At 43.0% G+C, this 26,567-nt stretch overlaps 2 protein-coding genes across 2 annotated transcripts in view; both read left to right on the forward strand.

Moving 5' to 3' along the window:
- The window catches only part of LOC113421536 (surfeit locus protein 4-like), a 30,180-nt gene extending 14,120 nt beyond the window's left edge, over positions 1 to 16,060 (forward strand). Inside the window, exons 3-6 of the mRNA XM_026681950.2 lie at positions 1,972 to 2,048; positions 8,297 to 8,340; positions 9,702 to 9,888; positions 15,588 to 16,060. Coding sequence (XP_026537735.1) covers positions 1,972 to 2,048; positions 8,297 to 8,340; positions 9,702 to 9,888; positions 15,588 to 15,854 — 575 coding nt within the window. The 3' untranslated portion in view covers positions 15,855 to 16,060. The remainder of the gene's footprint in view (positions 1 to 1,971; positions 2,049 to 8,296; positions 8,341 to 9,701; positions 9,889 to 15,587) is intronic.
- A 2,131-nt stretch (positions 16,061 to 18,191) lies between these two features.
- On the forward strand, positions 18,192 to 26,567 carry YJU2B (YJU2 splicing factor homolog B). Its single transcript, XM_087956962.1, has 10 exons — positions 18,192 to 18,666; positions 19,623 to 19,659; positions 20,146 to 20,199; positions 22,002 to 22,084; positions 22,281 to 22,336; positions 23,144 to 23,204; positions 23,783 to 23,925; positions 24,002 to 24,174; positions 24,893 to 25,031; positions 25,908 to 26,567. The coding sequence occupies exons 2-10, from the start codon at positions 19,657 to 19,659 to the stop codon at positions 26,288 to 26,290; spliced, it is 1,095 nt and encodes a 364-aa protein (XP_087813088.1). The 5' UTR covers positions 18,192 to 18,666; positions 19,623 to 19,656; the 3' UTR covers positions 26,291 to 26,567.

Here is a 26,567-nt window from a genome sequence, read left to right on the forward strand (position 1 = left end):
TAACCACCCTAATTGGATTGAATTTTCATTGCTAAGTGAAGTGAGACTTAGACTGAACATTGCATGATGGTACTGTTTAGTGATGAAAATCCCAGTATTCTCGGTTGCAGTTATTAAACCATCTGCTGCCTCAATCTACCACACATTTATTTCCATGTCTGCCTGCCTGCCAGGGCTCCACATACCAAATGCGTCTCACTGCCTCCCTTCACCTGTAAAGCCTCAGAAAGGAACAGCAGCTTTCAAAGACTGCTGGCTGATTCCCAAGGATCGCTTGAGACACAAGTTCTGCAGTTCATGTTGAAATGTTTCTGGAGAACTGGCCTGTGGTGCTTTGCTGAAGTGTGGAGATGAGTCCAGTATTGACAAAGCATACCAACAGGCCCTTTGCTCACTCTGCACATAGCAGGAAAGCATGAAGCCCCAACTGCCCCAGAAGAGCAGAGCAGCGACCACATCTCAATGCAGTGGTGAGAAATCACAGCCACTGCAACCCAATGTAGCATGAAGATGCAGCCACCCTTGCCCATCTTGTACTCAGGTCCCTACCACCTTGTGCTCCACCACCCCAGCTGACCATCACTCTTCTTGCTCCCAGTGCTGATGAGACACACACAACTTGGCTCTTCACAAGGCAGCTGCTAGCCATGCTTTCCTTCCAAGGTCTTGTGAGGAAACCCACCTGGGAAGAAGGCTTTGTGAGGCTAGTAGCTGCCTCATGAAGGGGCCAGGCCAGGTGTGGTTAGTCAGCAGAGGGAGCAAGATGATGAAGGTTAACTGGGGGCATGAGAATGGAGGGCAAGCAAAAAGGCAGAAATGAGGGAGGAGATACACAGATGGAAACAATCCTGTGCTACCAAATGCCTAAATTTTGATCATGTAACCACAGGTGCACTGCAATGGCCATACCTTGAGGACTGGACATAACTACCATTTGTTCAGAGCCACTGTAACTTTTAGTGGTCATTGAATGAATGTTTGTTAAGAACTATCTCTGTATTGTTCACGCTTAGTATCACTAAGTGAATTAAACCTTACTCCAAAATATCAAAAGGTCTTTAATTGAACTCAGATCAGTGCTCCAGCGTGAAGCTTACTGCAGAAAGGTGGATTAACTTAAGTTGCCCTGAGTTTCTTGGAAGAACAGTAGGTTTAAAAAAAATGCAGATTTGTTTGAAGGTTAATAATCTAAGAATCATTCCACATTCTTGAAATTTTAGCAAAAAAAAATGATTGTAAGAAAGGCCAAAATTTCCTTGAGTCAAATATAGCTCTGGATCCATACTCTTGTAGGAGCGATTTGGCTTTGCCTTCTAAGATGTGTTTTCTAGAATAGCCAACTTCTCCAATGCACCCCTTCCAAGTCCTAATCAGAGCCAGACTGATTAGTACTTAAGTACTGATTATATAGTTTTCTAGATCAGAAGGGCCCCTGATAAGCTTAAGTTTGTTTGTATATGAGTGTACTTACTACATGCAATACAAGCAGTTCTTGTTTTACAACTGTTTAATGACCATTTGAAGTTATGATGGTGCTGAAAAAAGGGACTTACAACTGGTCCTCAGGCTTAAAACTGTTGTGGCATTCCTCTTGGTCATGTGATCAAAATTTGGTGCTTGGCAACCTTCATGTATTTATGATGGTTGCAATGTCCTGGCAACCATGTGATTCACTTAACAACCACAGTAAAAATGCTTGTAAAATCAGGTGCAAATCACTAAACCATGGCATCCCTTAGCAATGGAAGTTGTCCCAATAGTGTTGTAAGTTGAGGACTACCTGTAGATGGTTCACAGTCAATATGAAACAAAATCAATGTGAAAAGATAAATTATTTGTAGATTTTTGAAAACAAAAATTATTAATAAAGCTATTTAAAGCTAAATATTGGAAAGAACCATGAGAGAAATAAGTTTCTATATTTTAATTTCATGGAACATGAGTTACCTGTTACTCTTTTTTCTCTTTTAGCTGGGTGTGTACTTGTCCTAGCAAGAAAGTTTGTCCCTTATGCATGCTTTGGCCTATTTGGAATTATTTTTCTGCAGGTAAGTTGAAAATTACACAGAATAATATCCAAATCCCACAGCCAGAATGTATCCTGCAATTCATTAACAGGATTTAGTCTATTATTCCATAATCACATTAGAGTTTAATATATACAGGACTCATACAGACTTCTATAAGTATCGTGAAAATCTATAATATTACAGCTATCTGTATAATTATTACTAGAAACTTAAAGAAAGTTACCAACTAACTTTGGCTAATACATATTAAACAATCAATTGATAGTTTTTTTCTACAGCTTCTGCGTATTTTGGGGGGGAAAGTGTATACATAATGTTTTTTCATGATTCTTGTAATTGTTACCACATGATTCTGAGTTGTTCTACTTTCATCACAGATTTATTATAGTGAAAAATAATAGTGTCAGAAATATTGTGCAAAACACTATGCTGCTAAGAACTGGAGATAACTTGGCTAATCCTCTTCTCAGGAGTACACTACTCAAAGAGAAGAGAACAAAAAGATTTCTAAGCTGTGGAAAATAAGAGGCCACTGATTGCAAAGGAGAGCATGGGATACAGTGTTTGCATGCTAAGTCTGCACAGACTCGACAGTACTTCAACCTTTAAAGTGTGACTAAGGTCTATGGGCAGCAGTCCTTTTAGGGTTAGGTGGCTTTTTGCACTGAAAAGTGCAAAAGTCAAACACCCAATAAGAACAGTCCCAAAAGTGGCCAATCAGGGACGGTCTGTCCAAGTGTTGTATAAGACCAACTGCAGGTTTCACCTTGCTTTAGGTTCCTTTTTGTTCAACACCCCTCCCCTGGGCGTGAGGGCTGATTCTCAGATAGGCAGGCCGTTTCGCGGTGTGGCTCCAGGGTTGTCCCGGTTCGTGGGGTTGGCCTTTGCTTTGCTGCGGCACCGCGCTTCCTGTGCCGCCCCGGCTGGGGGTGTGTCCCGTAGTTCCGCACCCCCCGCGGCTGGGCGGCCCGTGTGTGCCAACCTTTTGTGAAGGGTCTTTTCAATTGTACCTCGTTCTGCCGCCATTTGCCGCCTCAACCCAGCGTAGTATGTGTTGCAGAACTGGGTCACGTTTCGTTTCAAAAGCAATGTCTCTAGCCGTCAAGGGTGGTGCCTGTAGAGCTTCAATCTGTAGTGTTGAGAGGGTTGGGGCTGGATCCACAACAGCGTCTGGGAGCGGTGTTCTACTCAATGCATCGGCGTGGAGAATCGATTTCCCGGGCGGTGTTGCAAGGTGTAGTTGTAGGCCGCCAGGAATTCAGACCAATGGGTCATTCTGGGGGACAATATATACAGGGTTGGTTTATTACCCGCAATGATCCCCAGTAGCGGTTTATGATAAGTGATTATTGTAAACGCCGGCCATAAACATATTCGTGAAATCTTTAACTGCAGCAACAATAGCTAAAGCTTCTTTGTCCAGCTGACTATAATTTCGTTCAGCTTTAGCTAAGGTTCGCGAAAAAAAGCGCGATGGGGGCCTCCGCTCCGTTTGGTAACACGTGGGCCAGAATTGCCCCAACCCCAAAGGTGATGCATCACACGTGATAGTGAGTGGCAGAGTCTCGTTGTACTGCATAAGTACTGAATCAGAAGTTAGCAATTTCTTTACTTGTTGGAAAGCATGTTGTTCCCGTTGTCCCCAAACCCACGTTGCTTTTTGTCTAATAGTCTATGCAATGGTTCAGCTACTGTTGCTTTGTGGGGTAAAAACACATTATAGAAATTGATAAGTCCAAGGAACGCCTGTAGGTCTGCCTTGTTCCTTGGAGTGGGTGCCTTTTAATTGCTCGTAATTTGTCTTCGGTGGGATGAATTCCTTGGCTGTCCAGGAGGTATCCCAAAATTCTACTTTTCGGTACATAATTGGCATTTATCTTTTTTTACTCTGAGGCCTGCATTTTGGAATCTTCGTAAAACCTCTCTGAGTCGTTTTTCTAGGATGTCTTTGTTAGGTGCGGCGATGAGTACATCGTCGAAATATGGGACAACGCCTTTTATCCCTTGTAACAACCTTTCCATTAAACTCTGGAAGATTCCAGGGCGACGCTTACCCAATTGGAGCGGTTGCATTTAAATGCGCCCCTATGTGTTACGATCGTTTGCGCCTCGGCTGTGGTTGGGTCTACAGGCAATTGTTGATACGCCTGGGCTAGATCTGGTTGTGAAAACTTTCCGCCACCCAGGAATGGAGAAGTTGCACCACCGGTACTGGATAAGCACTTTGCTGCAGTGCGTGGTTTAATGTGGCCCGGTAGTCTCCACAAATTCTTAGGGACCCATCAGGTTGATAGGCGTCACTATCGGGGTTTCCCAACGGGCGTGGTCGGGTGGGTTCCAGTACGCCTGCGCTATCAGCTTATTGAGTTGTTCGTCGATTTTAGGCTTTAAGGCGAATGGCACCCGACGCAACGGCTTAAAGGCGGATGGGTGCTATTTCAGGGGTTCAAGTTAAACGAAGATTGGGGTCCCCTTATACTTGCTCAGTCCGTCAACGTCTTGGAATTCTTGCACGAGTGCTTCTTCCCAATCGGCGCTTTCGGCCTTGTGGACTCCGGCTACAGTGATTCTGAGCGGCCTGAACCACTGAAGGCCTAGAAGACCCCAGGCCTATCTCGATCCACGACAGTCAGTGGTAGTGCGACGGTGCGGTCCTTGAATGAGACCTGGAATCTGCGGGACCCGGCGGCGAATTCGGTTGCCCTGATAGTCTTTGAGTATAACCCTTTGAGGGTTAAGGTCTTGGCGCGAATCGTTGGAATAAGCTGTTGGAGCGTTTTCCACGACACCATTGAGAGGGAAGATCCCGAGTCTACCTCCATCACGCAAGGTTTGTTTTCGATGGCGACTTTTACTCGGATTTTCCCGGCATCAAGGGATGTAGCGTGGCCTATGGTGATTGTTTGGTGGGTCTCTTCCCGCCTGGTTTCTTCACGCCTGGTGGAAGTGGTGGACGGCTTGTTTCTGTAGGAGTGGTTCAATTTTTCTCGGTGTGTGCCGAAGAATCCGGAAGACTGAAATTCGGCCTGTCGGGGTTTGGAGTTCTGTTTGCTTCTGCAAACCTTTGCGATGTGACCGCGTCTCCCGCAATGGCGGCAAAGTGCGTCGAGGAATTTGCAGCCGGATCGTGGGTGATTTGCTCCACAGCCCGCTGCGGTCGAAATGAGTGTTGTGTGGACTGGTCTCTCTCCGTTCGAAGTCAGTTGACCTCTTCCTCATCGCTGTCGGGCGGGGACTCTAGGTCTTCGTGGTGAGTTGATACCGGTGTCTCTCTGGCGAGGCGAGGTATCAGTGGCGAGTTTACGTAGCGGTGCGTTGGTGCGGCGCATTTGGGCTGCCGACTTCTTTGTCGCCTCCGCTGCCGAGGCTTCTTTAAGGGCATCGGTGAGGCTGATGTCCCCCTTAGCCATAATTTTGCTCTGGATAGCGCCGTCTTCTAGGCCCAGAACCAGGCGGTCCCGGAGGGCTTCTTCTAAGTCTGCGAACCCGCAGAGGCCTCCTAGGTTCCGGAGGTCCGCGATGTAATTGGCAAGGCTTTTGCCCTTCCGTTGGTCCCTCTGGTAATATTCGTGTCTTCTTACTAGGGTTGGCACGGTGGGCGCGTAGTGAGCCCGTAGTAACGGCTCGAGGGCGTCCCAGTCCATTTCTTTTACCTCTGCTGGCTTGGCAGCGACTTTGCCATTTTAAACACGGTTGGTCCACAATGAGTTAGAAAGATAGCTCTTTTTTTGCCGGTTGTCGCATCTTTCAAATTGTTGGTTTCCAGAAACATCTGGAACCGATCCATGTAGGCCTCCCAGTCTTCGGTTTCTGGGTTGAATGGAGCGGGTGGTGCGGCACCGCTGGCCATGTTGCCGTTGATGGTGCGTGTTCGACCACGTGCTCTGTTAATTGCTCTGTAGGTTAGTCAGCTCTTCGGTCTCCGGATCCCATCCTCGTCGCCAGTGTTAAGTATGGAGAATAACGGAGACCAGACATCTGACCAGTGACTTCAACTCTTTAATAAAGTGATAGAACATAACAGAGCAATGCTATGGGCAGCAGTAACCCTTTTATAGGGTTAGCTGCTGCCCTATTAACCAATGAAAATGTGCAACAAGTTCAAACTACTAACCAATAAGAACAGTCCCAAAAGTGGCCAATCAGGGACTGGTTCTGGCCCAATCCCAAGTTGTTGTATAAGGACCAATCAAGTGTGCAGGTTTTCAACCCCTAATTTGCATTTAGGTTATTCACTTTTATTGATTCACAACAAAGTCCATATGTAAGATAAAAACAGAAGTGCTCTCTTGTACAATAGCAGTAGCTGGAAAAAGCAGGGTCTTGAAGATGGTACCACCTGCAGCTGCTTTTGTGAACAGAGCATTTTGTTCTTACATATTTGATCTACACATACCATTAGAATGATGCATACTATCTCCTATGCTTCGTTGTTCTTCGTCCCATGAAAATTTAACAGGATTGAATAAATCCCATTAGCTTTAGGACACCATCAGGCTCCTTATTATTAGCAGATTATTAGTATAACCTTTTTGAAGTTCTCATATACTATGTTTTTCGCGCTATAGTCTCTAGTCTAGTTTTAAATTTCCCAGAAAAGCATTTCAAACATTTCAAATTCTGTTAACCGAAAACTGAATGCTTATATAAGACCAATATCATATACTTGGATGTATTTATAAATTGTTGCTGAAATATGACAAAGAGAACAAATTAAAAACTATCATAAAATGGATGCAAAATTTGAGAGAAATAATTACAATGGACCAATAGGAAGAGCTATGGAAAATTTATTAAAATTTATTCCAAGCTACAATTTAAGGAAAAATTGGTATAAAATGTTCTATAGGTGGTCTATAACATTGCCAGTGGTAGATAGATAAAGCAAAAATCCAGAAATGTTGGAAATGCCAAAATACAAGAGATCATTTTATAACGAGATAGTCATGCAAAAAATCTCACAAATTATTGGAAAGAAATGCATGAAAAAATAGTAAAAACTGGTGTTTCTACTAGGCATAATCCTAAAAAACATAAATAAAAATTATTTAGCAAGATACATTTTGACCACAGCAAGAATAAGCCTACCACAATATTGGAAAATAGATATCTTGGCTATGATATTGGATTGGGATCAGTGGTGGGCTGCTGCAGTTCGGACCGGTTTGCCCGTACAGGTAGTTCTGACCACCGGCTGGGCCCAGCCACCCCGGTGCTGTCCCGTCTTATATATCTCACACTCTGGCTCGCTTGCCCCGCCCATGCAGCCCAGCTGATCGTTGCACCTCATCCGCTCTACTCACCGTGGCTTCCAGGTGCACACTCACATTTTCGGTTCTGCACTAGGCAAACCGGTTATTAAATTATGTGCAGCCCACCTCTGACTGGTATACTAATATTGGAGAATACACTGCAATGGCAAAATTGCCATTATATATCCACAGTATATGTTTACAGATGCATTACAGAGCAAGGCAGACTTAAATGTCTGGAATACCTTTTTTTTTAGGATTTAAACAGAAACTAAAAAAGTGATTAGTGCTTGATTTATATATAAAGTTCAAATATCTAAACAAATTCAACAAAAAGGAAGGAGAAGGAAAAGATGCAATCCACTTTTTCTTTCTCACTATGATTTATTTTTTAATTTAAGCACTATTTTTCTGTCATCTTTTTTTCTTTTTTCTGCTTTCTTTGCATTTAATTTGATTATTTAATACCCTTTGTATTTCAACACTTTAATCATTAATATATTTTAAAAAATATTTTCTAAAAAAGACAGAAATGTAGTATAATGGTGAAGGTGGTGCACCAGCAGTTTGGGAACCCAGGTTCTACTATTCAAACCTTGATGGAGGAATTAAGCCATGCTTAGTTATCACTTCTCTGCAAGATGGCTCAAATTGGAAATCTCCCACTCAGTTGCCTCCCATTGCTAAGGGATTATTTGCAGAGTAGCTCTCCCAACTGCTTTTGATTGAGCTACTGTGCTTCTGATCATTTAGAAAAAATAGAGGGATGCCAGCTTACTAGCCATTCCAAAGATGACTGAGACCCCAGCCAAAGATGAAAGAACCAAGCCTAAATCAGATACGTTGTATGAATGTGTCCAGTTAACATGCACAGTGGTACTTTGACAAGGAGAAATGGTTCCTATTCCAAAAGCGAATGCATGAAATCCTGCAATAATTGTTAATGGCTCTTCAGCCAAAATGGTAATTGGTGCCCACATAGTTACTATCTCCCAACATCTGTTTGTTTTTCAGACAATTGCCTACAGTATTTTATGGGACCTCAAGTTCCTAATGAGGTAAGTGAAGCCCTAAGGCACTGTATATTCTGTCTTCCCAAGGCTAGATATTTTGGCAAAGATTCTCCATCCATGTATTCATATAAAGCAATGGTGCTAATTTTAATTAATGTTAAAAAGTTTGTGTTTTTAAATTTATGCCTGAGAAGAGCTTTGTTGCCAGGCTCGTGATAGAAACAAATTACTTTGAAATGAATGGGAGAGCTGGATTGGTCTAGCCCCAAGATAGCAGTTTAATGATACACAGCTCAGCAACTGAGTGGAACTTGATCCAACTGCCTTGTGATTTTTGCTCTTCAAAAGATTTCCTCTAGCTAAATTCTGTTTCAGTATCCTTCATTTAGCACTCTTGAATTAAATTTGTTTCTAGGAGCCCTTGTCTATTGAAAGAATGTCAACACTGAGAAATAAAGTGCCCAAAGCATCTACAACTGAACTTTTTTACCTTTAACTCTTGAATACATTAAGGAGATTATTGACCAAACCCGTGAAAAGTTATGTTTCCCCGTTCTGCTTTCTGTTATAGTGACTGGTCCAAGTGAATCAGTCTGAGTCAGTTGTAAACCAGGATGGCAGGAGAGTTGCTAACCAGAGACCTTTGACACAATAGTCCTCAGGGCCATCATAATAAATGGCCAGGGCAATCCAGAAACATCAGGATCCCAATAAGCATCCTTCCAAGGATTTGTAGTGATTAATCAGAGGCATCCATTATAGAAGTTTCCTCGTTGCTTGGCTAAATTAAGTTGGTGGTTGCCAGAAGAGAATGCATTTCTTCCCTCCTTGGATTTCTATAGTTAGAAAATGGGAGATTCCCATAATGCTTCAGCAGAGTTCAAAGTGAATGGGCATCTAATACTCAGGGAGAAAGAAAAAGAGAGCTCGATCTTCTTGTCCAGCTTTCAAGAAATATTTACATATTATATTATGTGATAGCTTTGCTCTTCTTTCCATTCCCAGAATGGAATTCTTAGCAGTAATACTATCTAGCATTGTGTCACGTGACATCAGGCTGGCCACCACCTCAGAAATGTCTTCGGACAGCACTGGCTCAGTGGATTTCAGACAGCTGTGAGCACTCCCCCTTATAGTCAGCAACAACTGGTGGAATAAAATCTGCAGGGGCTCCTTAACCTTTAAACCGTCTAGGACAGAATTATACATTTTACCTTGTGATATATGCTATATAGGAAAAAAAAGCCCATCAAATGATTTACAGTAAACATTATAAGGTTAGAAAGTAATAAAAGGTTTCTAGGGAAAGTCTAGGTGCCAGATATTACTTTGATACAAATTGTGACATTTGACATTCTAGCCTGAAGAATGATACTGGGTGTGCGTGTCCCCCTTCTCCTTTGTAGGAATTTGGCTCTTGGGGGTGGATTGCTTTTGTTACTTGCAGAATCTCGCTCTGAGGGGAAATCTATGTTTGCTGGAGTTCCTATTGTGGAAAATATCTCACCACGGCAGTACATGCAACTTGGCGGCCGGTTACTCCTTGTTCTCATGTTCATGACACTTCTGCATTTTGAACTCGGTCCTTTCACTGTGAGTGGCATGTCATTTTGTTTATTTTTGTCTAAGCAATTGTCAGGTAATGATTCTACAAGTATGTAGTTTACAATCATTTGTTCAGCAACTGGCCAAAGTTATGATGGTACTGAAGGGACTTACAACCAGTCCTCAAAGTTGCAATGCTTTCCCCACCCCCTGTGATCATGTGAATGAAATTCAAAACACTTGCAGCATCCATCCTTGCTTGGATAAAACTCCCCTCATCCCATTCCTTCCTCATTCCGTGAGGTTGTGTTCTTCTTCGTATTTACTCACTCGCACTGTCCTTTCCTAGTCTCCCCTGGACTTAAAACATGCATATCTCAAGGTCTCTTCCCCTGCCCTCCCTGCACTCACACCAACGCACCCAAGACCATCTTTCCTTGGTATTTGCACTTACACATGAATGCCACACCCTCTTTCCCTGGCTTCCCTGTGTTCAGAGCCCACTGCAGCACCCTCCAATTTGCGCACAATCTGCACCAAGCTTCACCCAACCCTCATCTGGGACTCCTTTCACTTCCTGCTTAATGATCCATGTGTCGTGGGATTACAACTTGGGATTTTCTAGGTTGCCATTGCTGAACAATGCACTCACATGATGTCACCTTTATTACCACATACTTAGTGAGGACAATCCTGGGCCCAACAGCCATCATAACCTGAGCGCAACCTGTACTGGTAATAATCCAGAACTTACAATCCTTTATTTAGAGACTGTTCAGTGTGACAATAGCACTAAAAAGTGAGTTATGACCATTTTTCACAGAACGGTTCGTTGCAGCATCCACATGGTCACATGAACAAAATTTGGGCACTTGGCAAGTATTTATGATGTTTGCAGCATCCCAGGATCATGTGATCACCATTTGTTACCTTCATATATGGCTTCTGACAAGCAAAGTCAATGGGGAAATCCAGATTTGCTTAATGACATGATTTGCTTAATAGCTGCAGTGACTCATTTAACAACTGTGGCAAAAATGGGGCAAAACTTACTTAGCAACTGAAATGTTGGGCTCAATTATGGTCTTAAGTCAAGGACTACCTGTAGTACTACTCATGACTCATTCACTTCCTCAAATTTAGGCATGATATTCCCCTCTGAAAAAAAAAATCGGGGCTGGCCAAAAGAGACCCCGCGCCGTGCGCCAAGAAATCGCACACACAACACCAACGCTACACACCCTTCCTTTCCAGCCGGTCAGGTGTGGATCAGCTCCAGAGCTGGGCAGCCGCTTCCCTGGTGGCGGGGCCGAGGCCGCCGCCCGGGGAGCGCCTGCTGCTTTCCTCGCCAGGGCTGGGCGGTGGTGTGTTGCCCTGCACCGCGTGGCCCCCGCCTGGCAGTGCGCTTCTCGGCACGAGGCAGCCGGGTTGCCCAAGGAGCCCGGCCGGCCAGGCAAGGGAAGGCGAGGGCCCTGCCGAGCTGGGGCGGAAAACCCGCTCGGCAAGGGGCCGGGGAAGCCTGCAAGCGGAGGACCAAGCGCGCTGGGAGGCAGAGATTCGTCCGAGGCCATCAGACGGAGAGACGGCTGGTCTGTGGCTGCCCAGCTCCCTTTTCCTGCCGCTCAGCGGCCTCCGCTTGCACCGCCCGGGCTCCACTCAGGTGTCCAGCTGGGGCTGTCAGGAGTTGCTACCAACGGCGCGGCTCCGCGCGGCTCCAGTTCCGCGTTGCCTCGGGAAAGGAAAGGCAAAACCGGGAGCCGCTGCGCCTGAGCCTCCGGTGCCGCTGCTGCCGTTGCAAAGCACCACCGCGGCTCTTCCTTTTTGCCTTTCCCTTCCCGAGGCAACGCGGGACTGGAGCCGCACGGAGCCACGCCGGTGTTAGCAACTCCTGACTCGGGCCTCCAAGGGGAGGGGAAGGAGGAGAAAGGGTGGGGAAGGGTGGGGGGGGCGATTCCCCAAACAATCGGAATTCCGATTTTAATCGGAAGAATATCATGTCTGAAATTTAAATCAGATAATTAATTGGGTATTTCAGTTTTAAACAAGTCTTCCCAGCCAGTGAATTGCAACCACTGACTGGTTTGTTTATAAGTCCAGGCTGTTCCAATTACAGTAGTGATGAAAGACAGGAAGACTCTTCTACAACAGGTGTCTCCAACCCCCTGGGCTGCGGCCCATGACTGGGTCGTGGCCCGTTTGTAAGTGAGCTGTGCAAGCAATGAGCGAGCGCGCATGTGCAGCTCCACTTATGAGAAGCAGGCACATGCATTTGCATGAGCTGCTCACACAGAACCATCCCCTCTCCCCTCCCTCAATCCGCCAAGCTGGAAAGCAACAGCCACAGCACCAGTAGTGGGATCCTACCTTAGTCACTACCAGTTTGGTGGGTGATTGCACGTGCACATGCTGAGAGAGGATGAAGAAACGAAAAGCTAGGAGCAACCCTCCCACCCTCCCATGCACTTTTCGATCTTTTATCCTCTCAGCTGATTGTCTAGGCTTTATTCCCTTCTCCTCTCAGCTGATAGGAGCCTTTTTTTTTACTACCCTTAGGCTGAACCACCACTGCATAGACTTTTATAGTGCTTTACAGTCTTTTCTAAGCAGTTTACAGAATCAGCATATTGCCCCCAACAATCTGGGTCCTTATTTTACCCAACTTGGAAGGATGGAAGGCTGAGTCAACTTGAGCTAGTCAGGGTTGAACTCCTGGCAGAATTAGCCTGCAATACTGCATTCTAACCACTGTGCCACCACAGCTTACAGAAAGGTTGGGGACCGCTGCTTCAGAACTTCATGTGAATTTTGCAGGCATGATATTCTTTCGATTAAAATCGGAATTCCGATTTTTTTGGGAATCACCCCCCTTTCCCCCCCTTCTCCTCCTCCTTCCCCTCCCCTCGGAGGCCTCGAGTCAGGAGTTGCTGGCGCGGCTCCACGTGGCTCCAGTCCCACATTGCCTCAGGAAGGGAAAGGCAAAAGGAAGAGCCGCGGCGGCGCTTTGCAATGGCAGCAGCGGCTCCTGGTTTTGCCTTTCCTTCCCGAGGCAACGCGGGACTGGAGCCGCGTGAGCTGCGCCGGCGGTAGCAACTCCTGACAGCCCCAGCCGGATACCTGAGCGGAGCCCGGGCGGTGCGGCGGAGGCCGCTGAGCGGCAGGAAAAGGGAGCTGGGCCAGCCACAGACCAGCCTCCGTGCAACACGCCGCCGCCCGGCCCTGGCGAGGGAAAGCAGCGGGTGCTCCCCGGGCGCGCGGCGGGGGGTCTCTTGGCCAGCCCCGATTTTTTTTTCAGAGCGGAATATCATGCCTGATTTTGCTAAAACATCATTTCTCTCGCTAAAACATCGTTAGTATTTCCTTATTTCTTTCCAAGAGCTATTTGTTCTCCAGAGTCATTGTCACACTTTGCTGCTGGTACGCAATTTCAGAATTTCATAAAAATAGTGAGATATTAATATTTATGGCTGTAAAATATATTTTAAAGGATCTAAATTTCAAAATGGTTTAGAACAGTGGTTCCCAAAGTGGGCGGCAGGCAGCGGCGGCATGTTGGGAAAGTATTCCCGACGTGTCTGTGGGGGCGGTGCCTCGAACGCGGCGGCGGCACATTGCTCTACTTTCCCAACATGCCGCCGCTTCCTGCCTGGGCTTCCTCAACCCTGCCCTGTACCGGCTCCAGGAAGGAGGGAACAGCACTGCCCTCTACGACGTGAGTGTCCCGGGGGACAGCTTGGGAGGCTAATCCCTGGTGGGAGGGGCAGCCTGTGAACTTGATGTCAGGCACGGCAGCTACAAAGAGGGGTGGGCTTGGCTGAGTGGGATCCTGGATATTGGGCATGTGGTCAAAGGTCCCCTTCCTCTTTCTTCCTACCTGTCTGTCTGTCTGTCTACCTATCTATCGACCTACCTACCTATCCATCCATCCATCCATCCATCCATCCATCCATCCAAAAGGTCTGCCTGCCTGTCTTCCTGCCTGCCTGCCTACCTACCTACCTATCCATACATTCATCCAAAAGGCCTGCCTGCCTACCTACCTACCTATCAATATATCTATCTATCTACCTACCTACCTATCTGTCTGTCTCTCTCTGTATTTCTATCCATCCATCCATCCATGCTTGAGGCGCCGGCCCCGCAGGCAAATTCAGTCAGGGAGAGAGGGAGAGGGGAAGGGGGGAGAGAGAGAGAGGGAGAGCGCTGATGCATCAGATTGAAATGAGGCCTAGTTTAGACTGAGGCCCTTTTCCACATTGAAACATCTTTGCCAGCACATTTTAACATCTTTGGCTTCTATTAAAGGTTTTGTGGACAAAACATGGTCAAGACTATCCGGAAGCTCTCACATTTTGTTGAGGCTTTAAACAGGATCCATTGGACAAGATCTCCAACCTAAAAAATTACTTTTCCCCAATATATTACAGTGCCAATTCTGAAGAAGGCAAAACCAAAATGTACTGGTAAATTACAAGAAGAACACACACACACACACACTCACACAGGTGATTGGACTAGAATAGATATCTCATTATCTTTCTCCTCCCTCTCTCCTTCATTTCTTTTTCTTTCTGCCCCTTCCTTCCATCCCCCTCTTTCTTTGTCCCTTTTTCTTTCTTTCCCTTTTCTCTTTCTTTTCTTCCTTTTCTCTCTCTCTCTCTCTCCCTCTCTCAGGCTCACCCCATTGACTTGGTGCATGGCTCCACTCGGACTTACTTGGGCAGGTCCCTCTGGTGCAGTGGGCTCAATGGGGTGGACCTGCGGGGCCGGCACCTAGAACGCAGCAGTGGCAGCGCCTTTGAAAAGTAGAGCAAAGCCAGAGGTCGGTAATTTTTGCTGCAAAGAATCACAAAAGCTTCTGGGCTGTGCACAAGAAGGGACATACATGTCAGTGCAATTCAGCAACATAAAATAAAGAAATACAAATAAACAAGAATCAGCAAAGCATCTCTGATTAGATTTTATTTGCTACTAGAATCTAATCAGAGATGCTTTGCCAATTCTAGTCTAATGACCTGCTCCAGCAGGGTTAGAAGGGAGTGTGTGTGTGTATATGTGTGCATGGCTGTCAAAACTCCAAAAACAGGTCAAGTAGCTCTGGGGAGGCCAGTCATAAATTAGAACACTTGCTAAGCAACCGGCCATTAAGTGAGGACCACTTGTATTTGGTTTGCCAGTCACCTGGCCATGCCCACCCAGTCACATGACCATCAAACAACATCTACCCGGTAATGTGACCAAGCCACGCCCAGCCAGCAAGCCACGCCAGCCAATCATGTGACCAGCAAGCCACGCCCACCTGGTCACGTGTCCAGCAAGCAATGCCCATCCAGTCACGTGACCAGCAAGCCATCCCCTCAAATTAGGCCACACCCACAGAAATTTGAAGCCCACCCCTGGGTGGGGGGCACCAAGGATGAGTTTGTAGCATACCACCAAGGGGGCGGTGGACTGAAAAAGTTTGGGAACCACTTTAGAACCACTGCATTACACTTTGCCATTCTTAACATTTACAGCAAAACTATAGTAAATCATGTGAAATATATATGTGTGTGTATTTGTATAATATGAAACAATAAGGAGTGATAGAATTTATTTTATATTTTTATTTTTATCTTGTTTTAGTGCATTTCAGGCAAATTGAAATCCTGAAATTGTATCTTTAGTATATTTTGGATCTGGAAAAAAAATTGCCATTAAGCAAGAAGCTTTAAGGAGCTAATATACTGCATTTGTCCTTTCTTTCCCAGATTTTCCAAGATATTTTTGGCATGGCTCTTATTATTTTGGTAGCGATTGGCTTCAAGACCAAGCTTGCTGCTCTTACTCTGGTCATCTGGCTTTTCATCATCAACCTGATTCAGAATGCCTTCTGGAACATCTCCAGCTACAGCCCCCTTCATGATTTCCTCAAGTATGACTTTTTCCAGACCATGTCTGTCATAGGTGGCCTGCTGCTTGTTGTGGCATTAGGACCTGGGGGAGTTTCCATGGATGAGCACAAGAAGAAATGGTGAAGATGGACTCTATAGGGTTTAGTGGGATGGAGGGAGAGGGTTGGGAGGAAAAAGGGAGAGGAGATAAACTACTGCTTCTACAACCTGTGTAATCTTTGACTCTCTTGAGATTTATCATAGTTCACAGTTGCCTTATCAGGATAGGAAAGCTTTTGTTTTCCACCCTGTTTGAGACATGTAAATTAAAGTCAAATTATATATCCATATATATTGATCTTGTGGTTTTTAAAATTTCCATCTTCAAAATCCCATAACTTCCTAAAGCATTTTTTTAAAAAGAGGTTATACCGTATTATTCAAATATATCTTCAGACAGGGAAAATTAAAAGTGCCACAAGTGATTTTTACTGTCCTTGGATTTGAATTAAAAAAACGAAGAAATAATGGAATGATAATTTTTAAACTGTTGAAATAACTGCAGTGCCCCTTTAAATTGTGGGAGTAATAAAACATGAAAAAATTCAAATAGAGGCACTTTTTACATCTGCTGTACCATCTGTTATTCTAATTTCCTGTCTGTTTTCAGAATACAGATAGAAAACTGCATGACTATGCCTGCATTTGTTGCATTAGGTTAATATGTGATCACCTATTGTTGAATAAATTACTATTGGCTGATCAGGGTCAGAAATAGGCCTGATCCAGCTTGGAGTGCAGGGGAAAAAATGCCCCCTCTCCCTGCAAACACTCATGGGAAGGACAACTGAACAGAGATTCAAAATGATGCCGGTTCCTCCATTCTAAGCCCCCTTTCACTTCTCTCCTGATCACTTGACCCAGAGTGAACCAAGTGCCATTTGCCTTGTGCTTCCAGGTGCACACGTACACATACACAAATGCCACATGAAAACAAACATGTATCCACCTTGATTAGATACTCTCACATACCCATATATGTGCACCTGCCCCAATTGGGCCCTCACATATACACACAGAGGCAACATGTTTTTTCCTTCTACATAATATAATACTCTCCTCTTGCAGCCATTAGTAGCAATGGGGCTGAAAAGCATTTCTGAAACCTTGCTCTGTAGGCTTTTTCTGGCTTGTTAACTGACAGCACAACTTAGTCGCACTAAGACACTGGACAAAATCTATAAGGGAGTCATTGTAAAATGTACACCTCAACTGGCAAAGAGATCTGCTAAACTTTAATTGAACGGGGATTGGCCTATTAGCTAGCATATCTAAAAACCAATAGGTTGTTTGAAAAATATTATTGAAATGGTTTTTCACAAATGCTATTGGGAATCGTAACTGATAAGCAATGAGCAATATTTGCTCTCCCAAAATCAGTTTTAAAAATACTATTTGTACAAAAGAAAAGAAATTTATGTGCATCATTTGTAAACTATTCAGTTCTGTATGAATAAAAACGATCAAATATCAGTTACCTAAAGAATTCCTGGAAACAAAATTAAGCTAGATGTCTGTAACTTTTATCTGGACAGTTTTTAAAAATGTTATGTTCAATAAATTTTACACCTTTTTTAATGCTAAACTCAGTTGCCTGATGCACACCTAGGAATTTATACAATCTGAGTTGGAATAAAGTCCCCCCCCCCCACTCAACTGGAGAGCCAATTTGGTGTGGTTAAGTTACCAGACCAGACAGATGGGAGACTACGAGTTCTGGCACAAGGCCAGTTAAGTTAACTTTCTTTCAGCCCTGGGAAGAAGGCAATGGAAAGCCTCTTCTGAACTCTTGGCGAGAAAACTAATTTTCTGTTAGTCCAGGCGGTCACCAGGACACCAAAGCACTAACACCCCCCCCCCCCTCAATAGGGGTTTATTTCCTAACAAAATGCACGCTGGAGGATAGCTGTCAACATAATTGGATATTAAACTACATAGATATCTGTATAATAAATGTTCCTCAACTAGAAGAACGGTTCGGATTCGAGGACAGCGACGTTCCGAATTGCTCGCAGGGGTCTCCAATCTTGGCAACTTTAAGCCTGGCGGGCTTCAACTCCCAAAATTCCCTAGCCAACAAAGCTGGCTGGGAAATTCTGGGAGCTGAAGCCCGCCAAGCTTAAAATTGCCAAGATTGGAGACCCCTATTCTATGGTACAGATACGCCTTCCCCAACTCCTCCTCCCCACTATTTGACTACAAGTCCCATAATCCCAGGCAGGCTCTTCGAACCTGCCGCTGCCTTTTAATTGCCCAAAGGATTCAAAGAACTACCTCCTCTCGGACCAAGCGCCTGCCCGCTTTGCCGGCAGAAGCGACCTACGGGTACTCTCGCGAGGAGAAGCCACGCAGAAACGGGATCCGGCGCTTGCAGCTAGCTCGGGAGTCAAGCTGTTCTGGCGCGGTTTGATGATGTAATTGCGAAAGAGGCGGAGTCAAAAAGAGCAAGCGAAGGGACAGGGAGGTTAGTGGAGCGGTGCGCCCCCCCTCCATTTCCCTTTAGGATTGCCCTCCTTATCCCGGTGGGGGCATATTCGGCTAGAAACCAGACAGGTTCCCCTCCATTCTTGACCAGGCCTTAACACGCCCCCCCATCGCCCCTTTTTTTCGGGACGGACAGAATGAGGTTCCTCCCCTGGACAGTAGGCACCTTATTGCTGAGTGCCCACATTTGGGGGCACAAGAAGGGTATGGTGTTGCTCATTCTCTATCCTTCTGATGACTGTGGAAAAGGTGGGGGGGAGTGCCTTACTTGTGGGGACCGCATCGTGGATGCGTACTGTAGATAGGAACTTTTCCCAAACTGATGTCCTTCGTCTTTGCATTACAGTACCTTGATTAACCAGCCAACTGGAGATGTTGGAAGTTGTATTCTCACCTTTCTGAAGTGCCTGAAGTAAGTGGTGATGGATATGCTGTAGGATTCACAACAACACAATGTGTTTCAACCTGTCGATTATAAAGGTGGAGGCTGCATTTGAGCCACCAGCTAAACTTGCTGATTGTGAAATTGTTTATAAACCCTTTCCTAATAAAATCCAAGTATTATGCTAATATGTAAATCTATAATGGGTGACTGCATTTTGGAAATTGTGAAGGAGTTGGAACAAACTTCACAGCCTGGTGCTTCCAAGTTATGTTGGACATTAACTTCTATTACTTGCATAACAATTGAGAATAATGGGATTGATGTCCAATATGCTAGGAGCTTTATATATTGGTGTTGGAAACATACATTGAACTCATATGCTTAATTTTGATGTAGGATGAGGCTTCGTAAAAGATGTAAGCTTTGAAAGGTAGTTCTGTTCAGGGTCATGGAAAATTATTCTTGGAGATTTGAGGTTTTTTTAAAAAACCTATAATGATTGCTCAATTGATAGTTTAATGGAAAGTGCTGTATTCAGAAACAGTGTACATTTAAATATTGGAAGCCAACAAGGGAGAAGAGTCAACTTCATTCCCTGCTTTCGGTATTTTAGAGGCATCTTGGTAACAATCTTTGTGAGATGGGTGGCAAATAAATTTAATAAATAAAAACAAAATAAAAATGAGATGCTGTAAATGAGATGAATTCAGATTTACTGTTAATTTTTTATGATACCTCTACCAGAATTTTTTTAAACTTCATTGTTGCATATTTAGACTGTTGCTAAGCAATAACTAAAGGATGTTTCACAATGCTCAGAGGCATGGTATTGTGTATTCATTGCATGTTCCATATTGGAATTATGGCATCAAAAGCAGGTTGTTTTGCTGAGTCTAAATGGCTTTGGCTTGTGTGCTCCCAAAAGTGATGTGTTTTCATTTCAAGGGAATCCTAGAAATAACATTCTCTGGTTTTTCTTCTAGACCTTCACTCTTGCCTGACTAAATCACTATCACCATGGTAAGTGAATGTAGGATTTTGTATCAAATCCACAACTGCAATTTCTCTTCCGTCATTCTTGAACCTCATGAGGATAGATGCAACTCCTTTTGCAATATATATAGTTACAGTTTACACTTAATAGCATTTATCCAATCCCACATGGAAATCTTATTTCACAATCAGGACCTCTGTGGAAATTTGACTTTGCTACAATTGGTAGCTGTCATGGTGCTCTGTACTGCCAAACATGAGCTAGTCCTTAATTTGCATGAGTCCCTAGAAGGCTGGCTTCTTTTGTCAAAGATTGTGATGAATATAAATTAAATAATGAGAAATACTTCTTATTAAAGAGCTGCTTCCTATTTGGTGGTAGTTTGCGGACTGAATCTGTGGTGGTACCATTTGTATAAATTAATCTACCTCAATTCTGGAGAATGTTTGTGCCCTTCAAATTACTCAGTTTGCTATCAAACAACATGGTTTGGTTTCTTTGGTTTCTCACAGGGGGAAAGGAAAGGAGTCAACAAGTATTACCCACCTGATTTTGATCCAGCCAAGGTAAGAGGTCCATCTGGAATGTCGGAGTAACTCAAGATTTGGGGGAAGGGGAGATAGTTGGAATATTGGGTCATAACAAGGAATTTAAACAAATAGGGCTTTCACAGGATAAATTTACTAGTTAAAATACAGGGTCAGTATTTGGTGTCAGAAGACTTCAATAAGATAAAATAGAATTAAATGTAAGCGTTAAACTTTCTGGATTCTGCTTTTATGTATAGTTGTATGAATTGAAATACAATTGAAATAATTGAAGTGGAAAAGGAATTTCAGGGTATTTTGGCTTTTGTTTTAGTTGTGCGTAAGATGATTCAGAGGCTATTGTATTTTTCTTTGGAAGAACAAGTACTATTTATTATAGGAAATAGTTCCCTTATTTACTTTTACACAATCAACAAGGTAGGAAGAGTATGATGTCTGCTTGCCAGCAACAACTGATCTGTTTCTGTTTCAGCTTCTGATCTGTCCCTTAATCAGCCGAAGTGCAAGTAACTAAAGAGATTTTAATTTCAGGATATCTGATTTGATTAATGGTCCTAAGCATGTCCCTTCTCATAGCAGTGCCTTTTTTCCTAAATTAATACTAATATGTGGGAATCTGGGGCAAAGAATTATCTGCAGAAAGAACATAAATTAGGCACTTAGAAGATTTTTTTTTTTGCTCTGGTTGTTGTTACTTCAATTATATTTTACTTTTTAAATTTTTATTTTACTTTTCGTAGAATTAAAATTTGTATCCCAAATTCCTGACCAGCAAAAAGGTCAAAAAGATAGCAAGAGCTATGTGCTGTTACCTCAAATTCATGGCACCAGTTCCATCTCTAGAAGTCTAGGCTATTTTAGTATCCTTCTGGTGTCAAACATTAATTCTCTGTATACTATCTACTGCACTGAACTGGACAAGAAGACCCAAATGTATTGCAGAAAAGAGCCACAAAAGTCCAGTCTTGCCAGTAGTCCAAAAAGGTGCCATAATCAATTTTATCAAAAGCTGAGAAGTCCACGGGAACAAGGAGGGCTGGATTCTCCCCATTAGGTTCTTGACATAGGAGATCAAAGAAGTCTCAGCATCATTTTCTGACCAAATGTTTGGCTGAAATAGTTCAAGTCTTCAATAGCCTTCAGAAATATCTGGAATTGCAACACTAGTCTCTTCTTGTTAGTCAGAAAAAACAATGTTTTTTTCCTCTTGTTTCATATACTAACAAAGTCTGAAGGAAAATTTACAAATGTGTATTGTACAGATCTGTCAGAACCTTTGGCCAAATCTTTTGATTGGTCTGCAGGCTCTGCAGGAAGGAAGGGGTGAAGGGGTAAAGGAATGTGTAGAGCCATAAAGACCTTTTGGAATTATCTCAGAAGTTCCTGCTAAGAAATTAGGAAGGGAGCGTTATTTATTTGTTTAAAACATTATGATTCTTCTTTGCATAAAAAATTTCAAAGCAATAGAGATACTGTATTTCCAAAGAGTTCTCTGAGATGACCTCAAATTTTGTAGCCAAGCCATCAGTGAGTAGGGAGATAAAGTGGAATTATCAGATTATGCAGATTTCCCAAATTGGCAGCCAATTCAAGTATTTGAGTACAAACCAGAAAAAAAAAAACTTTGGAAAATTTAGGAACAGTAATCCAGGCATGCAGTTGATTTTCAGTTGGAAATTAAGCAAAAAAAAAAAAGTTTTTGTTTCTTTTTGTTCTTATACTACGGCTTCTTAATTGTTACCAGATATAGGTGGAAAAATTCATGAATGTACCATCTATGTACAAGAAGCTTAACTGACTTTTATCTATCTCTCTTGCAGCATGGCTCCCTTAACAAATATCGCAATAGCCATCCACTGCGGGAAAGAGCTCGTAAACTCTCCCAGGGCATCCTCATCATCAGGTAAGGCCACCAAGCCACATCTGTACTTCGAGCAGGAACTCTTGGGTTCTGGAGGCAAGAAATGTTGACTACATCCTAGTCATAGCAAGGAAACATTGGAAGTGGTGCCCTTTCTATTCTGATAGGGCTTGTTTTCCCACTAAGTAAAATTCTGAATGTTTCTGAAGCATGCATAAACATGTCACTTCTTTCCCAGATTTGAGATGCCCTATAACATTTGGTGTGATGGCTGCCAGAATCACATTGGAATGGGTAAGTGTGGATGTATCCCTCAAACAGTACAGCATATAGGTAGTGATTGGGAGTTACATGCAGGAGAAAAATCTATTACAGTGTGACCACTATTTAGTTAATGTAAAGCGACATTGTTTTTCGTCGTTCTATTGTATATATATTGTATATATAACACAGTTCTCACATTATCTTTTTACTGCATTTTAGGTAAAATACACATTGATCTTCATGGATAAACTTTCTAAAAACATTTTTAGCCTGTTTGCCAAAATGGATAAGAACACTTTATAATCACTAAAGCCCCTCTTTTTATCAGCATTTCAGCTTATAGATTTGATTGATATTATTCAAAAGTAAATATCCCTTTTCAATTATTACTTCAGAAAGAAACCCCACAAGCCCCTAAATTTGACTAGTAATTTAGAGTGAATTAGATAGCATTCCAGTTTATGTAATAAGAAATCAGTAATAATCATGATACTAAATGTAAAATGTTAAAACGGGAGGAATAGAATTCAAGGGCTTAGAGATCTGAACTCAGTTCTGGGTTGTGGACTTGGCCTCCCTGAAACTTATTCTGGCCAAGCTTATTTTTTCTATCTCCTCTTGACCACGTTTCCAAATTTAAGGAAATTGGACTTGTTTCGAGATATAAGGCAGAGGTCCTAAAGGCATGTTATGATGGAATTGCTTTAAAGAATGGATATGATGGTTTAAAACACATTCAACGATTTGTTAGTAACTGCAGGTTTCTAAGGAGAGTTTGTGCCCTATAAAACACCTTATACAAAGGTGAGATGTCCTTTCTTCACCTTGTTTCTGCAGGTGTTCGCTATAATGCGGAGAAGAAGAAGGTCGGTAATTATTACACCACTCCTATTTTCAGGTGGGTGCTCTGAAGATGGAAGAGACTGTTGTCATTGACTGTTTGTTGGACAGTGCCCTAGTGGGCAGTTGGAAAGGATCAGTCCAGCAGATGGAAAAGACTTGGTCAGGCTATATTATTCTGTGCTAGCATTTTTCACCTAAATTTCTCAATAATACAAGAAAGGGCAAATTCTTATGACCTAGCTAATTTATGCAACTTCTGCATGGTTTGCTTTGTGATATATCAATCCACATCTATTAAACATATAAGAAGCACAAAGCTCCATTCCAGAGCCAAAGCTTGCTCAGTATCCATCTAGTAACCAAAATGTCACAAGGAACTGCTGAAGTATTCTTTGAGGCCATTCCTAAATCCACAATTTCTTTAAAAGTTGAGTTCTGGCTGCTGAATTCTTTTACATTGAGTGGTCAGTAATCCAGAACAAAAACAGATCTCTTTGGGTCATTGAGCTTGCATGAAAAAAGAAAGATATTTGGCGTGAAGGCAGGAGGGTGGCTTTTAGGGTTTCTGGCATGCATAGCCTCAGACCTGGTGTACTCATTCCCCTTCTTGCTGCGTTGCATTTGGCTTTATAGGTTCCGTATGAAGTGCCACCTTTGCCCCAACTACATTGAAATGCAGACCGATCCTGCCAGTTGTGACTATGTCATTGTCACTGGTGCCCGGCGTAAGGAAGAGCGCTGGGATGCTGCAGCTAGCGAACAAGTAGTGGCCACAGGTGAGTTTTGGGACCAGTAGCATCCTTGAGCATTCTTTTAACTAGGCTTGGCTTGATATGTGTGTCTGATTCCTAGCCCATGAGGAGAAGCAGAAGCTGGAGACAGATGCTATGTATCGATTGGAGCACGGCACACAGGATCAGAGCAAGCTTCAGCGAGCTCTCCCTACCCTCCAGAATATTCAGGAGGCTCAAAGTGCCTGGAAGGATGATTTCGCGCTCAACAGCCGCCTTCGGCGGAAATTCAGGGTAAATAATGAGAAATTATAGTAGTGGAAGGGAGAAGGATTCCTTTGAATATTCCTAGAATGATGTTTTTAAAGGTCAGCAAATGAAAACAGAATAGAACTGCAATTGCATTTCAAGTCATAATACATTTTTCTTTTTCAAAAAAACTGATAAGCTTTTCAACATTGTCGTTTCCTATTATGATTGTACATCTCATTTTTTTAAAAAAGAATTGTTTCTGTGTTCATCGTTCTTCCATCTTATCTCTATCCCGTTTCTCCTTTCAAAAGCTTTAAAAGAAACCTCCACATTTTTATCTTATATGGACTGTAAGAGCACTTTTTCTTCATTTGTAATAGAAGTATTTTCAAATTCAGGATAGCAGGATTTTATGTTATACTATTATATTGTTCTGTTACATAAGCCACTTATATAACAGTCAATTTTTATATAGTAAGTCATAATGTAGTAACTACAGATAACAAAGCAAAAGACTGAAAAGAAAAATCTTGGATTAAAATTGTGGACTTGTTCTTACTTTAATTTTCTTAAGCTTCTTTGGGATAACTGAGCTCTTTGGAGGTAGTATTTAAAAAAGGTGTCACTTTTCTCCTGTATTGTATTTTTCAAACCTGTTTTCTCTTAGGCCTATGCTTTTTTTTTGGTCTGTTCGGCTTCATGGTAGTAGTGGGTGTGCCTCATGCGTCGTGCTGCTTCTGTCCTCTTTCCCTTCTAACAGGAAGAGAAGAAAGTTCTGCAAGAAGAAGAGAAAAAAGACCTTTCTTTGCAGGCAAGAGCAAATTTAAGCATCCCACTTGTGCAGGAAGCTGAAGAAGATCGGCATCTGGCAGCACTCCTCAAATACCAGAGTCTTGACTGTAAGTAAAGGGATCTTTGCAGGGGGAAGGATGTGGGGCTTAGAGATGCGACTTTCTCATTCAAGAATGTGTCCTTGACGAAGTGTCACTGTCAACTCATAAAACATTCCTATGACTGTTTTAGAGTTGCTATGAAAGGGGTGGGGGTGGAATTTGAAGGAGCAGTGCAGCAGTTTAAAACCAAAAGTGCATTCCATTCTTACCTTGCAAAGATTGCAACTAAGCTACCGGAGTTTCTGCCCACGAAAATCCCCAAATGGAGAACGTGATTGATGACTCTCAACTATGAACGTGTTTCATTGGAGAATATGAATTAAGACACACCCAGAGGGGGGAACAGGGTCATAGGTGATAGTAAATTACGTGTCTCAGAATCAGCTTCATACAGGTCATGCCGACATGTTCACTCCTAATAAATCCTTTGAAGTTTTTGAAGCTTGGCTTGAGGCTCATGATTTAATTAGGGCAACTGCTGAAATCCTGACAGTCACATTTTGTTGGCTGCACTGTAGAAGGAGTTGCTTTTAAGAAGTGGGTTTGGATTGCTGCCCCCACTTCCCAAACAGTGCTTCTTTGTCTCCTTTATTGTATAAGTATTTATATTAATAAATACTGATTTTAAGAATACTGTATATTTTGCTGGTAAATTGACTCTACACCTTTGCAGTTGTGAGTGTAATTTTTAATAATTGCTGAAAATCTGTCATCTTCCTCCATGCAGTGATTATTGTTAGGATTTTTCCCTATAGAGGTGGAAAACTGCTCACCCTATATCCCAAATGCAGAAATATACAAATAGAGTGAGCTCAGTTTCATAACTAGACCTCTGTTAGTCCTATTTCTGTCATTGTGGCATGCTTACTTCTTCCTTTTCAGCCTACGAAGACAAGCAGAAACAAAAACGCAATGAGATTGTGGATCGCCCATGGTTCTCAAGTACCAAAACCAATGACACCCTGAAAAAGTTGGCATTTGTTGGAAAATCTCCATCTAGCAAGTCCCTTGTACCTCTGAACAGCCTGGGTGTCGTGTGTCGGAAATCTAGGGATACCAAGCAAACATCCAGTGAAGGAGAGACCTTTGATGCCCCAGCACAAGTCAACAGGCAGGACAGTGGAACAAATGAAATGTTATTTGACTCTTCCGGACCTTCAGGCGGCTCCCAAAAGCCTGAGGGGAGGAGTCCTCCCTCTAGTTTTGCTGCTTCTCTGGTTGCAGATTATTCAGACTCTGCATCTGGTTCAGAAGCTGAACTTTGAACTGAGTTTATGGATAGAGAGAAAATATGGCCGGAAATGGTGTGCAAATCAGTGTCTTTTTTCCCTCCAAACAACAAAGGTACTCTTTGCAGTTGGTATATGAAGCAATTGGAATATGTGAATAGAAACGTCTGTGAGTCTGTGTGTGAGAAAGAGAGAGCGTGAGCATTCCATGGCCAACTACATTTTCTTATATCTTCTGCACTTGTTCCCCAATTATTTAAACATAAACCCATTGTTTTGTCCCAAGTCCCATAAAATAAACAGTGCTATCTCC

Source organism: Notechis scutatus, chromosome 2 (genome assembly GCF_049901735.1).
Source record: "Notechis scutatus isolate UNSWTSFEM ecotype Mainland chromosome 2, rNotScu1.2, whole genome shotgun sequence".
In the NCBI taxonomy this organism is placed as follows: Eukaryota; Metazoa; Chordata; class Lepidosauria; order Squamata; family Elapidae; genus Notechis; species Notechis scutatus.